The 18,288-nt window shown below is 40.4% G+C and overlaps 1 protein-coding gene across 3 annotated transcripts in view; it reads right to left on the bottom strand.

Annotated features, from left to right (window-relative positions):
* The window catches only part of LOC112217646 (CD2-associated protein), a 91,013-nt gene extending 74,643 nt beyond the window's left edge, over nt 1-16,370 (bottom strand). The window contains exon 1 of one of the 3 annotated variants that reach the window (XM_024378077.2): nt 16,085-16,370. In XM_024378077.2, coding sequence (XP_024233845.1) covers nt 16,085-16,088 — 4 coding nt within the window. In that variant the 5' untranslated portion in view covers nt 16,089-16,370. The remainder of the gene's footprint in view (nt 1-16,084) is intronic. The other 2 variants (XM_024378075.2, XM_024378076.2) reach the window with 2 other exon arrangements.
* Nucleotides 16,371-18,288: the final 1,918 nt, after the last annotated feature.

The raw sequence follows: 18,288 nt of genomic DNA on the forward strand, positions 1-18,288 counted from the left end.
TGTTAAACTTTGAAATCAATGGTTTTTGTTTAGCATACATTTTAAAGTGAAAAAAAAAACTGAGTCAAATTGTAATTCTGTTAACATGTAAATGCCGTAGAGAAGCATAGTCTTGCTAGCCTGGCTAACCAACAGTGTTCAACAAGTCCGTCTTAAAACGGGAAGTTCACCCAAAAACACTTCTGGGCACTTTTTAACACTTGCCTTGTCATTTGTCAGTCCATTGCTTGAGTATTTAGATGTGGGTACAGTAGGCCTAATAAGCCGATTCTACCCCGCCTTTCCAAAGAAACCCAATGTAACATCAAAGTCCATCATAAATACCTCCCAAACACACTACTGACCTCCATTACCGCAATAGTCCTTGTAATGACTTTCTCAGCACAATTTTTAAGCTAACTTATTTCAGTATTGATTGTTATTTTCGTATCCAGGAAGTAGATTAATGCGTGGTGGTGACTTCCGGGGTGGGCATGGTTAAAGGATGTAAACAATACTTTTCTGTTCTCACTCCCTCACAGTATTTGCTGCCCTCGTCAAATTTATTAGAGTGAAGAATGTCAGATCGAGAACGAAGAGGAAATTGGAGACCTGCTTTATTTTCAGAATGATACTTTTGGGCCATATCGGTTTGAGCCGAAGTGTACTGAGGCTGAGTTGTTCCATGTGCAAGCTGACCCTTACAAAAAAAGATTTCAGTTCTTGAAACTGCAGTAACTGCAGTCGACAGTGGTATTTTGGATGCAGTAATTGCAGAATAGCTGCAGTTATATTGTACTCTAAACGAAGTTACACTGCAAAATTACTGCAGTAAAAAATACATTTTGTATGCAATACTTGCAGCATACCACAGCTATACTGCACTCTAACTGCAATCTTTTTCGTGAGGGGACCGAGAGAAAAGAGCTAGAGAGAGAGCGAAGCAAGCCAGTGTCTAGGAAACACAGGCTCTTCCCAGAACGCACAGTGACTGGTGGTACAGATGCGGGAGATGCATACCTCTACCAACAGACAGTGAACGTTTTGGCTTTCGAGAATGGGACCAGCTAATTCTGATAATGGAGGAGGTAGAACATCAGACTGACGATGCAGCAGAAGATCCGATTTTTGTCTCTCGTCAATCCTGGTGAGTTGGAGACTTTCTTCAGAATGCCCAGGATCAACTGGAAACGACATGTCACACCTGACAGTCCAAATTGGAAGCTCTCTGAAAAGAGTAAGTATTTTGGCTAATATTACACTCACCCAGCCTTTCTTTACTTCAGAGATTACTAACAGCTAGCCTAGCTAGGTACCATCTCTTTGTTTACTTGCTTTCGTTCTGATTTCCTTTCTTGAAAACTAATAGTAAAATGCTCCTTTTGTCCCACCTCCTGTAATTATCCATCTTAGAACCACAAAGAAGTGTATCTACTGGAAGACTTTTGAGCTAGCATAAAGTAAGTCTTTGTTTATTATACTTTCTACATTAAAAACACATGTATTTGGCAATTCAATCATTGTTTATGTAACAATAAATATACAGTTAGTTAATGCATTTAACCTCTTGAGCTTATGGCTCAATACTGCCCCCGTTGGAGGAAGTGCGTGCCCATAGTAAACTGAAAATATTTTTTTACAAAATTGCTAATATATGCATATAATAATAATTATTGAATAGAAAACACTCTAAAGTTTCTAAAACCGTTTAAATTATGTCTGTATGTAAAGCAGAACTCTCAGGGCAGCCTTTCTCCCAAACTCTCTTGTCAAGAGAAAAGTTTGGTCAACTTTGACGTCATCGCCCCCACCCTTCCCAGGCAGCTACCGATCTGGGAACAGTATGTATTTGTTCAGCGCGATGTCTGCTTTCAATTGGCACGTTCATTGTTTGAATTTCGCGCTCCCTCATCCTTTGGCGGGCGAAAATGCCCGGTTCACTCTCACATACATGCACTCTATTGCGCGCGGCCGATTTGGGGAACGTTCTTTTCCAATAGACACCAGTTGAAGCCGGTTCGTTTGTTCGCGATGATCATTGTTTTACATGATAAAAACATCATTTTGCTCGATTCTGCACTTAGTTTGACCAGTTTAGTCAACATATAATATGTAATTTTGAAGATTTGATGCGCAAGAGTGCGGGACCAGAAGGAGCAGAAGTTATTTTGGGTGCATTTCAGCTGAAGCTGTTAGCATATGCTAATACAAAGACGCACAACTTGAAACCAAACAATGTATTGGGTAAGTATGACTCCTTCTACGTCTTCTGATCGAAGAACATCAAAGGTAAGGGAATATTTATGTGGTTATTTTGGGTTTCTGTGGACTCCAAACGTAGAGGAGACACTGCTAATATCTGAGCGCCGACTCATAGCATAGACTAGTGAACGAATTCTGTAACGTTAAAAATAAATGTAACACAGCGGTTGTATTAAGAAGAAGTGTATCTTTGTAACTATATGTAGAACATGTATATTTAGTCATGTTTATTGCTTGTTATCTGATGTTATCTGTCGGAGCTATCATAATTTCTCCGGACATTTTGAGTAGCATTTTTTGAAATGTCGTCATTGTAAACAGAGATTTATGGATATTAATGGCATATTATTGAAAAAAAAAAAAAAAAATGTACTGTGTAACATGTAATATTACTGTCATCTGATGAAGATTTTCAAAAGGTTAGTGAATTATTTATTTTTTAATCCTACTTTTAAATTTTATATTTTCTGGGACAAAATGGCCGCCGCTTGCCTTTTGTTTCGGTGGTGGTCTAATATAAATGTGTGCTATGTTTTCGCCGTAAAACATTTTAGAAATCTGACTTGCTGGGTAGATGAACAAGGTGTTTATCTTTCATTTGAGCTATTGGACTTGTGTAGGTGTGGAGGTTAAATATTTCTAAGAATATTTTTTCGCATTTTGCGTTATGCTAATGAGCTTGAGCCGTAGTCACGATCCCGGATCCGGGATGGGTAGCATCAAGAGGTTTAGCCTACTTGAGCTTTATTTTGATGTATTGCACTTTGGATTTTATGAAAGTTAAATATTTATAGTAATTTAATTTGAATTTGGCGCTCTGCAATTTCACGCTCTGCAATTTCACCGGATGTTGTCAAGGCGCGTCCCACTGATCCGAAAGAAGTTTATAGGGCCGGGACGATACCAGTGTCGCAATATTTTTTCCATAGAAAAAATTAAGACACGAAGAAGACCAAACCTACTTGTTTAAAATATTGCATTCTATAGCTTGGAAAATAAATGTGACTCTGGATGACAACATAATTATGTTTGTTTCCAGCCCTTATGGCTGTTTTCCTAAAGAAGTTAAATCTACTTCGTGATTTGTTTCCTTGCCACGATAATAATGAGAATTGCGATAGTGGTATCGTCAGGGCTCTACTAGTTACAATGTCTTCTAACGAAGAAAGCCTGACAGAACGTTACAGAAGAGAACGCTTTCAAGTTGGGTTGAGTTAAATGAGAGCCATCTCTCTGCAGCTAGACTACTGTGTCATTATAGAGGACCATGGCTGCCACTCTGTGATCAGCCTTATTCTCCCTCAGGGAGGAGAAAGGCAGGCAACATACACACGCCGCACACACTCAGTGGTACACACAAACACACAGGAAGCTTCAGCGACCCACAGGTGCTGGCCTCGTAGTGAACAAACTGCCCGATGGGCACACCAGTTGGAAAGTAGGGTGGTTGGTCAGTGTGGGTGGGTGAGCGTATAACGTGAACGTCTAGCAAACCAAAGGTTGCAAGTTCGAATCTCACCAGGGACAAATGGAGTATTTGAGCAACTTTTCAACTTTTTTAGCATGTTAGCTAACCCTACCCCTAACCCTTAACCTAAGTCCTAAACCTAACCCCAAGCCTAGCTAGAATGTGTAACATATTATACATTTCGAAAATGTTGAAACATATTGTAATTTTTGATCATTCATAACATATAATATGAATTGTAATTTGTAACATATCATTCGAAATGGGTAATTGACATCCACAAATTAATACATAACATAGGAAACATATCACACTAAATTAAGTAATATGAAATGCTCTGAGACCAGGTTGTACCTTATATTATTTAAAAGTTTGAGTAAGAAAGGCATGAATGACCAAATTTCTTTTAAAAAACTTCAGTTGCTTTCACACATTATGAGCACAATAGTAACAAATGCCATGTAAAACATTGATTGACTTAAGTTGGGGTGTATGTAGTCTACAAAACATAGGCTGAAATCATTTGCAACAAGCGGGTGTTGATTCCAAGAGCCCCCTATAAAACCAACAACACACATTCTGAAAGTCAAGCCTAAAGCGCTCTGTGTGTTTTAGGTAGTTGTAGGGGAATTGTTTGATGACTTGTTAGATATTACTGCACTGACGGAACTAGAAGCACAAGCATTTCACTACACTCGCATTAATATCTGCTAAACATGTGTATGTAACAAATCAAATTTGATTTGACAAGGACACCAAATAAACACAGGTCTGTTTCTCCAATTGGAAGCAGGAAGTAGAAGGGGGAAAAAGCCTTAAACTTAGCATCACATTCCAAACAACTCCACATACTATTAATAACCCCAAGTAAGTGTACACATTCTTGTGAGTCACCATAATTGCCAAGTATAGGCCTAGCTCTAACTAACATAATAGGGAAGTTAAGGCTATATGCTAAATGAGGTGAAGATTAGGGGGAAAAGACTGGGCTCAGTAACTCACTCAGGCCCTTTGGCAACAGAAACACACTATCACAGTGTGTCACCACAAGGTAGAGGCAGCAAAAGTATGTGGACACCATCAAATTTGTGGATTTGGTTATTTCAGCCACACCCGTAGCTGACAGGTGTATAAAATCGAGCACACCACAATGCAATCTCCATAGACAAACATTGGCAGTAGAATGGCTTACTGAAGAGCTCAGTGAATTTCAGCGTGGCACCGTCATAGGATGCCACCTTTCCAACAAGTCAGTTCGTCAAATTTCTGCCCTGCTAGAGCTTCCCTGGTCAACTGTAAGTGCTGTTACAGTGAAGTGGAAATGTCTAGGAGCAAAAACATCTCAGCCGCGAAGTGATAGGCCAAAGTAGCTCACATAATCATCGGATGGGGCCACAGTGTCTCCTGACTAGAGGTCGACTGATTAATCGGAATGGCCAATTAATTAGGGCCGATTTCAAGTTTTCATAACAATCGGAAATCGGTATTTAAGGGCGCCGATTTGCAGATTATTATTATTTTTTTTTTACACCTTTATTTAATCTTTATTTAACTTGGCAAGTCAGTTAAGAACACATTCTTATTTTCAATGACGGCCTAGAAACGGTGGGCTAACTGCCTCGATCGGGGGCAGAACGCTCGGGGGATTCAATCTTGCAACTTTACTGTTAACTAGTCAAACCAACAACGACCTGCCTCACTCTCGTTGCACTCCACAAGGAGACTGCCTGTTACGCAAATGCAGTAAGCCAAGGTAAGTTGCAAGCTAGCATTAAACTTATGTTATAAAAAACAATCAATCATAATCACTAGTTAACTACACATGGTTTATGATATTACTAGATATTATCTAGCGTGTCCTGCGTTGCATATGATCTGACTGAGCATACAAGCAAACAAGTATTTGACTGAGCGGTGGTAGGCAGAAGCAGGCGAGTAAACATTCATTCAAACAGCACTCTCGTGCGTTTTGCCAGGAGCTCTTCGTTGTGCGTCAAGCATTGCGCTGTTTATGACTTCAAGCCTATCAACTCCCGAGATGAGGCTGGTGTAATCAAAGTGAAATGGCTGGCTAGTTAGCGCGCGCTAATAGCGTTGTCGTTGTGTTGCTGGTTCGAGCCCAGGGAGGCGCAAGGAGAGGGAGGGAAGCTATACTGTTACACTGGCAATATTAAAGTAACTATAAGAACATCCAATAGTCAACTGTTAATTAAATACAAATGGTATAAAGGGAAATGGTCCTATAATTCCTATAATAACTACAACCTAAAACTTCTTACCTGGGAATATTGAAGACTCATGTTAAAAAGGAACCACCAGCTTTCATATGTTCTCATGTTCTGAGCAAGGAACTGAAACCTTTCTTACATAGCACATATTGCACTTCTACTTTCTTCTCTAACACTTAGTTTTTGCATTATTTAAACCAAATTGAACATGTCTCATTATTTACTTGCGGCTAAATTGATTTTATTGATGTATTATATTAAGTTAAAATAAGCATTCATTCAGTATTGTTGTAATTGTCATTATTACAAATACAAAAAAAAACATTGTCTGATTAATCGGTATAGGCGTTGAAAAATCATAATCGGTCGACCTCTACTCCTGACCCCTCCTGTCTCAGCCTCCAGTATTTATGCTGCAGTAGTTTGTGTCGGGGGGCTAGGGTCAGTCTGTTATATCTGGAGTACGCTCTCTCTAATTCTCTCTTTCTTTCTCTCTCGGAGGACCTGGGCCCTAGGACCATGCCTCAGGACTACCTGGCATGACGACTCCTGGCTATCCCCAGTCCACCTGGCCTTGCTGCTGCTCCAGTTTCAACTGTTCTGGCTGCGGCTATGGAACCCTGACCTGTTCACCGGACGTGCTACCTGTCCCAAACCTGATGTTTTCAACTCTCTAGAGACAGCAGGAGCGGTAGAGATACTCTTAATGATCGGCTATGAAAAGCCAACTGACATTTACTCCTGCTGACTTGCTGCACCCTCGACAACTACTGTGATTATTATTATTTGACCATGCTAGTCATTTATGAACATTTGAACATCTCCACCCGGCACAGCCAGAAGAGGACTGGCCACCTCTCATAGCCTGATTCCTCTCTAGGTTTCTTCCTAGGTTTTGGCCTTTCTAGGGAGATTTTCCTAACCACCGTGCTTCTACACCTGCATTGCTTGCGGTTTGGGGTTTTAGGCTGGGTTTCTTTACAGCACTTTGATATATCAGCTGATGTAAGAATGGCTATATGAATACATTTGATTTGACATAACGGGACTGCCGAGTGCTGAAGCACGTAAAAATTGTACTCTGTTGCAACACTCAACACTTCAGAGGACATCAGCACAAGAACTGTTCGTCGTGAGCTTCATGAAATGGGTTTCAATTAGGGAAGCACAAAATATCTGTGAACGTATCGGAATCGGCTGATATTAGCTAAAAATGCCAACATAGTTATCGCCCCGATGTCTAGTTTAACGCCGATGTGCTGGTCGAGCACCGGTACGCTCGACCACTCGCGAAAACCAACATCACCCAAGACAGAGAACGGTTGACTGTCAAGCGCAATGAAGTCCATTTTCTTGGCGTTAAGGGATTTGAGTTGTCTCGCTGAAGTTTTCTTCGTTTTTCAAATGACGGCGCGACTTGTTGACTGCTCGATCCACAGCAGACATTGTGTGGGCTAGGTTAGGAATGCTGTGTTGCACGTGCAGGACAAAATTTTACATGGCGTTATTACGTCATGTACCTCCATTAAATACTGTTGAAGTCGGAAGTTAACATGCACCTTAGCCAAAATCATTTAAACTCACATTTTTCACAATTCCTGACATTTATTCTTGTTAAAACAAAATCCCTGTCTTAGGTCAGTTAGGATCACTACTTTATTTTAAGAATGTGAAATGTCAGAATAATAGGAGAGAGAATTATTCATTTCAGATTTTATTTCTTTCATCACATTCCCAGTGGGTCAGAAGTTAACATACACTCAATTAGAATTTGGTAACATTGCCTTTAAATTATTTAACTTGGGTCAAATGTTTTTGGTAGCCTTCCACAAGCTTCCCACAATAAATTGCGTGAATTTTGGCCCATTCCTCCTGACAGAGCTGGTTTAACTGAGTCAGGTTTGTAGGCCTCCATGCTTGCACACGCTTTTTCAGTTCTACCCACACATTTTCTATAGGATTGAGGTCAGGGCTTTGTGATGGCCACTCCAATACCCTGACTTTGTTGTCTCTAAGCCATTTTGCCACAACTTTGGATGTATGCTTGGGGTCATTGTCTATTTGGAAGACCCATTTGTGACCAAGCGTTAGCTTCCTGACTGATGTCTTGAGATGTTGCTTCAATATATCCACATAATTGTCCTTCCTCATGACGCCATCTATTTTGTGAAGTGCACCAGTCCCTCCTGCAGCAAAGCACCCCCACAACATGATGCTGCCACCCCCATGGTTGACGGATGGGATGGTGTTCTTCGGCTTGTAAGCTTCCCCTTTTTCCTCCAAACATAATGATGGTCATTATGGCCAAACAGTTCTATTTTTGTTTCATCAGACCAGAGGACATTTCTCCAAAAAGTACAATCTTTTTCCCCATGTGCAGTTTCAAACCGTAGTCTAGCATTTTTATGGAGGCTTTGGAGCAGTGGCTTCTTCCTTGCTGAGCGGCCTTTCAGGTTATGTCAATATAGGACTCGTTTTACTGTGGATATAGATACTTTTGTACCCGTTTCCTCCAGCATCTTCACAGGGTCCTTTGCTGTTGTTCTGGGATTGATTTGCACTTTTCACACCAAAGTACGTTCATCTCTAGGAGACAGAACGCATCTCCTTCCTGAGCGGTATGATGGCTGTGTGGTCCCATGGTGTTTATACTTGCGTTCTATTGTTTGTACAGATGAACGTGATACCTTCAGGCATTTGGAAATTGCTCCCAATATTGAACCAGACTTGTGGAGGTCTACAATTTTCTTCCGAGGTCTTGGCTGATTTCTTTTGATTTTCCCATGATGTCAAGCAAAGAGGCACTAAATTTGAAGGTAGGTCTTGAAATACATCCACAGGTACAGCTCCAATTGCCTCAAATGATGTTAATTAGCCTATCAGAAGCTTCTAAAGACATGACATCATTTTCTGGAATTTTCCAAGCTGTTTAAAGGCACAGTCAACTTAGTGTATGTAAACTTCTGACCCACTGGAATTGTGATACAATCCATTATAAGTGAAATAATCTGTCTGTAAACAATTATTGGAAAAATTACTTGTTTCATGCATAAAATAGATGTCCTAACCGACTTACTAAAACTATAGTTTGTTAACAAGAAATTTGTGGAGTGGTTGAAAAACAAATTTTAATGACTCCAACATAAGGGTATGTAAATTTCCGACTTCAACTGAATCATGCCATATTCAGACTAGATCATGTTAAACAAGGTTGGAATGTGAAGCAATGAAACGGGGTATCAGTCTACACTGTAACACCCACATAGCACAACTGTTAAAGAGTTTCCACAAATATTAGCATTGCAGCTCTTATCTCGACTGTGACTGTGTGAAATCACCTCCCCGGTCATCATATTGTGTGTATTGACATTCATATTGCACTGTACAACTTTACCTAAGGATTGGGGATCAATGAAATGGGGTATCAGTCTACTCAATACCCAAGCAATTTTTTCCCAACGTCCTCCTCAGAGTTATCAGACTCAAAAACATCCACACAGTATTGTTTTTCCTAGGGAATAGCGTTCAATACACATAGGTTGACAATAAATGTGGCTCAATCCACAGTTGTTTCAGAGTCCCGCAATAAGAGCTACGACGCTAATGTTCTCTGAGTGTCACTGAGTAGACTGATACCCCATGTCATTAATCCACAGGTAAGGCTGTACAGTGAAATAAGTATGCCCCCAGCACAATTCTAAAGTATAACACATCCAGTGTGATTTCAGATTTTTGTCAAATTAACAAAATGGTCTTTTGTTGATTTTATAACAACATTCCAACCTCGTTTAGCATGATTTATTCAATTATGGCATAACTCTACTACTTGTATTCATTTGCATCACTGTCAATAACCTAGTTTTATTTTGAAGGCTAACCACAACGTTCACTTTGTGGCTATTTTCACAGATGGGTCCGACCACCATTAATCAAACAAGAACTGTCTTATACATGAGGGTTATTTTAGATGATGACACCTAGTTCTATATAGTGAGTTAGCTAACTATAGCTACTGAAACAGATGTCGTTTCGCTATGTTTTTGGGAAGAACATTGTTTGCATCCATGAGCTAGCTAGCTGTTTTTTAATGACCAGCACTGTAGATGCTCGAGACAACTTTACCAGCATCATAGCATACGTATCGATGATTCGTTGTGACATATGAAATACGAGTGATAGTGTAATCAATGAGTAATAACTACGTACAAAATGAATGAACTGCTTGCTGTTTGGGGTTTTAGGCTGGGTTTCTGTACAGCACTTTGAGATATCAGCTGATGTACGAAGGGCTATATAAATAAATTTGATTTGATTTTGATTTGAGGAACGCGTTAAATTATTATGTGACGTGCAGTCATATTCAGGTCCTGATTGGTCAAAGTGTTATTTGACACGTAACGACCCAAACTATGTTCCATAGAAATCCTGGTTGAGATGGAAACGACTGAAAAAATTAACAACAAAACAGCACAGCAAGTAAAATAAATAGGTTTTGACTATGTAATACGGGAAATGGGGACATACGTAAATGCCAACAAAATAACATTTTGGTCAGTGTGGTGTGTGTAACCTTTATTTAACTAGGCATGTCAGTCAAGAACAAATTCTTATTTACAATGACGGCCTACGCCGGCCAAATCGGGGCAACGATGGGCCAATAGTGCGCCGCCCAAGGAACTCCCAAACACGGCCGGATGTTATACAGCCTGGATTCAAACCAGGGACTGTAGTGACGCCTCTTGCAGTGCCTTAGACCGCTGCATCCATGTGTGTATGTTAATTATTTAACTGTACTAGAATGCCTAAAAAGGCCCCAAAATTTTCAATATCGGTTATTGTTTTTTTTGGCAAGGAAAATATTGGATATCGGTATCGGCCAAAAATGTCATATCGGTGCATCACTAGTTTCAATGGCGGAGCAGCCGCACGCACACAAGCCTAAGATCACAATGCCCAATGCCAAACGTTGGCTGGAGTGGTGTAAAGCTCGCTGCCATTGGACTCTGGAGCAGTGGAAACGGGTTCTCTGGATTGATGAATCATGATTCCCATCTGGCAGTACGACAGACAAATCTGGGTTTGGCGAATGCCAGGAGAACGCTACCTGCCCCAATGCATAGTGCCAACTGTAAATTTGGTGGAGGAAGAATAATGGTGTGGGGCTGTTTTTCATGGAACAACTAAGGCCCTAAGTTCCAGTGATGGGAAATCTTGATGCTACAGCATACAATGACATTCTAGATAGCTAGAATGCTTCAAACTTTTCGGCAAAAGTTTGGGGAAGGCCCTTTCCTGTTTCAGCATGACAATGCAACCATGCAAAGTGAGGTCCATACAGAAATTGTTTGTCAAGATCAGTGTGGAAAAACTTGACTGGCTTGCACAGAGCCCTGACCTCAACCATCGAACACCTTTGGGATGAATTTGAACAACAGACTGCGAGCTAGGCCTAATCGCCTAACATCAGTGCCCGACCTCAATAGTCTTTTGGCTGAATGGAAGCAAGTCCCCACAGCAACTCCCAGAGGAGTGGAGGCTGTTATAGCAGCAAAGTGGGGGACCAACACCATATTAATGCCCATGATTTTGGAATGAGCTAATGTCCACATACTTTTGGTCATGTTGTGTATTTCCAGCCAGAGAAATTCATTCCACAGCAAAGTTTCATAAATGAGGCTAGGCAAGGCATGGAGGGCACTTGGAGATGAACTCTCCTTCCCTTTTTGGTTCCCCGCCACCATTGCTCAATATCCTCCAGTTCTCTCTTTTTGTCTGTCTGCACATGCCTTGGGAACTAGCCAGTGAAAATGCTTGTACAAGTGCTACTTGAGACAGAGATGTTTATCAGACAATGGGGATATTGGGAAAAATATCATCCAGGACACAGCCAGCCAGGCATGCTGGGTCATTGGAGGCTGTAGACTAGGCTTGTGCCATGAGACGCAATTTACAATTAAATTGATTGCTAATAACAAGAGTTTTTGTCCCCGGGCCAAACCCAATGTTGAGCTGCTGTCCAGTAATCCTGATTTAGAAGCCTCTCTTATGATGTGTCTGCCAAAGGTCCACACAGCAGAATAGGGCATAGATCTAGAAGACTGCGTTAGACTCTTCTTTCAATTTCAACAGAGGGGCGTATTTGAAGCACAAAGTAGTAGCCTACCATTTACCAAGGGGGATCAAATCATTGTAATGGAAAATGTGGATAAAAGCTGTTGCTGTCTCAGCTGAGACTGGCGCTCAATCAAAGACAAGTGACAGTTACATATGCATTTTGCTGCAATCGGTATAACATCTGCCAAACTGTGTATGTGACCGATAAACTTTGATTTGATAGTTAACATTATGAAAACACATTAGGGATAAAACTATTCAACAGCATGGGGGTCATAAGGTCAATGTCAGCTGCCTGTTATAAGTAGTGCATTAAGCATGTACACTAGCATATCATATGTATAGGATTGTTGTTTATGTCTAAATATATTGAGCCAGACAATGATCTCTGTCCTATCTAGCCATTCCTAAACTTTGGCACCAAACCTGTTTAACCCAAAATTGTACTTTTGAATTCCGTAAAGTCCATGTGGAAGAGGTAAAAAAATTACTGTTGTCTATCAACAATGACAAGCCACCGGAATCTGACAATCTGGAAGGAAAATTACTCAGGATAATAGCAGATGATATTGCCACATCTTCAATGTAAGCCTACTAGAGAGCGTGTGCCCTCAGGCCTGGAGGGAAGCTAAAGTCATTCCGCTACCCAAGAATAGTAAAGCCCCCTTTACTGGCTCAAATAGCCGACCAATCAGCCTGTTACAAACCCTTCTGGAATTTTTTTTGGACCAGATACAATGCTATTTCACAGTAAACAAATTGATAACAGAATTTTAGCATCCTTATAGGGAAGGACACTTAACAAGCACAGCACTTACACAAATGACTGATGATTGGCTGAGAGAAATTGATGATAAAATGAATGTGGGGGCTGTCTTGTTAGACTTCAGTGCAGCTTTTGACATTATCGATCATAGTCTGCTGCTGGAAAAACACGTGTGTTATGGCTTTACTACACCCCCTGCTATAATGTGGATAAAGAGTTACTTGTCTAACAGAACACAGAGGGTGTTCTTTAATGGAAGCCTCTCAAATAGAATGAGGAATTCACCAGGATAGCTGTTTAGGCCCCCTTGCTTTTATCAATTTTTACTAATGACATGCCACTGACTTTGTGTAAAGCCAGAGTGTCTACGTCGGCGGCTGACTCAACACTGTACAAGTCAGCTACAAGAGCTACTGAAATGACTGCAACACTCAACAAAGATCTGCAGTTAGTTTCAGAGTGGGTGGCAAGGAATAAGTTAGCCCTAAATATTTCTAAAACTAAAAGCATTGCATTTGGAACAAAACACTCACTAAACCCTAAACCTCAAATACATCTTGTAATAAATAATGTGGAAATTGAGCAAGTTGAGATGACTAAACTGCTTGGAGTAACTCTAGATTGTAAACTGTCATGGTCAAAACATATTGATGCAGTACTAGCTAAGATGGGGAGAAGTCTGTCTATAATAAAGTGATGCTTTGCCTTCTTAACAGCACTATCAACAAGGCAGGACCTACAGGCCCTAGTTTTGTTGCACCTTGACTACTGTTCAGTCATGTGGTCAGGTGCCACAAAAAAGGATTTAGGAATATGACAATTGGCTCAGAACAGGGCAGCACGGCTGGCCCTTGGATGTACACAGAGAGCTAATATTAATAATATGCATGTCAATCTCTCCTGGCTAAAGGTGGAGGAGAGATTGACTTCATCGCTACTTTTATTTAGGAGAGGTATTGACATGTTGAATGCACCGAGCTGTCTGTCTAAACTACTGGCACACAGCTCGGACACCCATGCGTACCCCACAAGACATGCCACAAGAGCTCTTCACAGTCCCCAAGTCCAGAACAGACTATGGGAGGCACACAGTACTACATAGAGCCATGACAACATCAAGTAACTGACACAGCTAATGGGGATCCATAACAAATACAAATACTTTGAGAAAGACAGTGTATACTGTCACGGGGCTTGCCCTGGTGTATGAGTAAAGTTACTCAAGGAGGACATTTTCTCGAGGCTGGGCCAGATAAAGCTGGATATCAAAGACCTCCAGAATATTGTTTCCCTCACCCAAGTACTTCCTGGCCGGCCGCTGTTTCAATGTGCAGCTTACACGCAAGCGTGGCCTTGACTGTTTCCTCCTCTCAGGTAATGTCACTGGGTTATGTAAGCTACACATTGAAACAGCAGACGGCCAGGAAGCTGCCTGCATTCTACACAGCTGTACCCAGACCCCTCTAGAGTCTAGCACACAAACACTGACTGACTGCTAGCTGACATATGAGCATAGAGGAAACTCATATCTGCATACATTTCCACTGATCAGAAACACTTTTGTTGGGGGGGGTCAGTGAGTGAGTGAGTGAGTGAGTGAGTGAGTGAGAGAGAGAGAGAGAGAGAGAGAGAGCGCGAGAGAGAGAGAGATATGGCTAAAGTGGGCAGCCTGATACAAACTATGAGATGGAAATACGGAGAGCATGCCACAGGCAATAAATGTAAGGGGCTCACAACTGTCTGACTTGTTGAAACATATCAACTGCTACAAAGCAAGTTAGTTACACTGAACCCAATGATAAACCGTAGACACCAGCATGCCGTGTGTACAGCAGTGGTGTAAAGTACTTAAGTAAAAATACTTTGAAATACTGCTTAAGTAGTTTTTTTTATGGTGTCTGTACTTTACTATTTATAATTTTGACTACTTTTACTTCACTACATTCCTAAAGAAAATAATGTACTTTTTACTACATACATTTTAATTGACACCCAAAAGTACTTGTTACATTTTGAAAGCGTAGCAGGACAGGAAAATGGTCCAATTCACACTTACCAAGACAACACATGATCATCCCTACTGCCTCTGATCTGGCAGACTCACTAAACACAAATGCATCTTTTGTAAATGAGTGTGCCCCTGGCTATACAAACATAAAAACAAGAAGATGGTGCTGCCTGCTTTGCTTAATAGAAGGAATTTAAAATGATTTATACTTTCTCTTTTGATACTTAAGTATATTTTAGCAATTATATTTACTTTTGATACTTAAGTATATTTAGAACAAAATACTTTTAGACTTTTAATCAAGTAGTATTTTAATGGGTGACTTTCACTTGAGTAATTTTCTATGAAAAGGTATATATACTTTTACTCAAGTATGACATTTGGGTACTTTGTTCAACACTAGTGTACAGTATGTTTAAAAATACGTGTTAACCTTTTACAACATAACAGTGTGAACAACTTCACACGGAATGTTACATCCAAATACAGCTCTTTTAAAAATGGCTTCATGACATGCAAGTTTGAGACTCACACTTTGCAATATGTCAAGATTATGGGGAAGATGTGTTTGGTGCCTTCCCCCAAGCGCACACTTATCAGAAGGTTTTCTGTGTTGCTTAGACTTTGGGTGTGAAACTGGGACTGTCAATGAGTTGTGTCAAGCGGGTTTGACACCATAACTTTTGCAAGTAATATAATCTAGGGCAAACCTGGCTTGAAATGCTGTATAAAAATAACAAGCAGAGGGAGGAAAACGTTGCTTCTTAATCTTATTTAGGTTTCACCCCATAACGCGTAACTAGCAAATAAGTAGCAACGATGGGGTGGAGAGGTGGCGTGCTATTTGCTTTTCCACTGGACCGATAAAAACATTTACATTTTTACTAACTGGTGCTACTACTAACTGGTTAACTATCTAAAAACAGGCATACAGTAACCATTACTTCTGACGCAAAAACCTGGCCATGGAATTGCCTTGTTAGCTAGCTAGCAAAGCTAGATAATTGAGCAAACTTGCCGGCAAAATAGAGCTTATGTTAGCATGGAAGCTAACTAGCTGACATTATCGCTTGATGTTAAATAGCTAATTTAACTAGCTAAACGTAGATAGTACATTGATCCATCCCACAAGGAGCACACTCCAAATCCGGGCACGGTTGGTGATGATGGATCCCTATTTCTGGCTACAGGCAATTTGAAGCGGGGAACATCGGATAGCCATCACGATAAACAAGAACCACATAAATGAAAATACTCACCCATAATGTCCTTCAATGTCGCTATCAGATGTTTGGAATCTGCTATCCGTTTTCTTGCGTTAGCTAGCAGCTTGAATGCTAGCTAGCTATGTGTATTTACTAAGCCAAGGTGCTTTTTGCAAATTCACTACCGATATGCAAGTTAAGCCATTCGCCTTTGGCTGAATAGCAGTTTACCAAACCTATGTTTGTAATGGTCTCCACCTTTCTTGGACTTGCCTGAAACTACTGCCACACGTATAAACAGCAGGAGAATTCGCGATATTTAGAAATGTGAGTCCCGCGAGAGGAAATTGGAACTAATGGAATGCCATCCGTTCATTAGCACACAGCATGAACAGTGTGATGGACAGGAGATTTCTTTCTCTATCCACCACTTTAATCCGTGTTGAGCATCATCAGTGACCATTGCTTTCCTGGTGAACATTAGTTTTGACATTTGCATCATCAGACAGACAACAAAATTGACTGAAACATGATTGATGTTCATATTTATTATTAAATAGATCTACTTTTATCTCTCCAGTTGGTCATGGTAGAATAACATTATTATAAGGGTCATTCCATGCTTTCATTGTATTAAATGGGCTACAAAGAAATCCTCTTTTATTGTTATTTTTCTTAGAAATAAATATTTGAACTTGAGAATGACACTGAGAGAGGGGGCACTGCTTGGTACTCTGGCCAAAAAAATCAATCACGGGGAGCAGATTCAAGGTATTTTTAAACTGTATTTAACCTTTTATTTTGACAGGGAGTAATGAAACATGCATAGTTTAAACTGCATTGTGATTAAAGCTTTTTTTCTGACCACAGGTTATGACTAGGGCCCCAAGTTTCTCCTGGTCCAAAAAATCCCTGGTCCTAAATTCTGATGTAGAATTGGCCCAGTGACTCCCACCTGTCTCCCCCTGTCCCCTATTAGCAGAGACATCCTGGTTTGACCTATCTGTAATACATGCAAAGTGCACTGTAAAATGAAGTACAGAAGACAAATTTGCTTGATTGGATCAATTTGACAAGAGTTCCAACATCCTATAAAGAAGCGGCGTAAACACAAATTCTATGCAAATGAATCTAACCACATAAAGGCTAAACATGGAGGGACACCGGGGACGGCTCAGAATGATGCATAGAGATCTATTTTAGAGCAGAATACAGAATGAAGATTAGCACTGGGTCTGTAACATCACTTCAATATATGTAATATTATTAATGCAACTTAATCCACTGTCAGAAAACTATGGATTTGTATTTGCTGGTTGCTGGCTTTTCCTACATTACCTCTCCATGTTACAATATGAACCTTGACACTTAGTGGAATGTGCTGCCACCTTGTGTTGAAAATCAATTTACAACAAGTAATTCAGCGTTCCATAAAGGATATTTTAGAGAGATCTGAAATCCTATTGGAAAATGATGGTATCTAATTGTAAAATAGTGAACCCTACAGTCTTGTCAGGGGGTTGCAAAGCATCAGGGTACAGGCAGGATTCAGGTGCAGCATTTCAGAAGGTGAATAAAACTGGATCCAAAATGTAGGTTTATAGGCTGGACTAGAGAATGTCAATGAACTCTGACATAGATGTAGACTTACAAAATAACAAACAGCAATCTAAATGGCCAATAAGATATGACTGGCTTCCAAGGCAAAGATTCAATCATTAATTTTAGTTTTAGAGAGCCATGGAACAACATGTCACTCCAGTGTAGCTTACTCTCCCTTGCCTTGACTTTAGAATGTATAATTCACGTCTATATTAATTCTATTGGAAAAAGATCTCACACAAAATATTACAATAGCCTACAATACTTAAATAAACACTGAATACACAGAGTTTTATTATAGGTGATAGAGCACTGAGCAGTTACAATAGGCTAAAGTCAAAAACTTCAGAAGATGTAACAGACCAAGATGTCCAGCAGAGGTCAAACTTAGTGTTCCTAATGCAGCAGTTGGCTTGAAGAACACGGTCAGAGAAACATTAACCTAAGTAGCAGATGTAATAGAAACACCTGAGCGGAGTGCCCACATCCGGTTTTCAAGGGAAACGGATGCTAGGTTGGATACTGTATCCATGAAAACCGGACATTAGTGGTTTCTACCCACCACGCATAGGCTAGAGAAGCATTAAACTAACAGAGAAACAGACATAAACTGAAAGCAGAGGAGACCTACATTACCAGTCAATAGTTTGGACACA

The sequence above is a fragment of the Oncorhynchus tshawytscha genome, linkage group LG18 (genome assembly GCF_018296145.1).
Source record: "Oncorhynchus tshawytscha isolate Ot180627B linkage group LG18, Otsh_v2.0, whole genome shotgun sequence".
Lineage (NCBI taxonomy): Eukaryota > Metazoa > Chordata > Actinopteri > Salmoniformes > Salmonidae > Oncorhynchus > Oncorhynchus tshawytscha.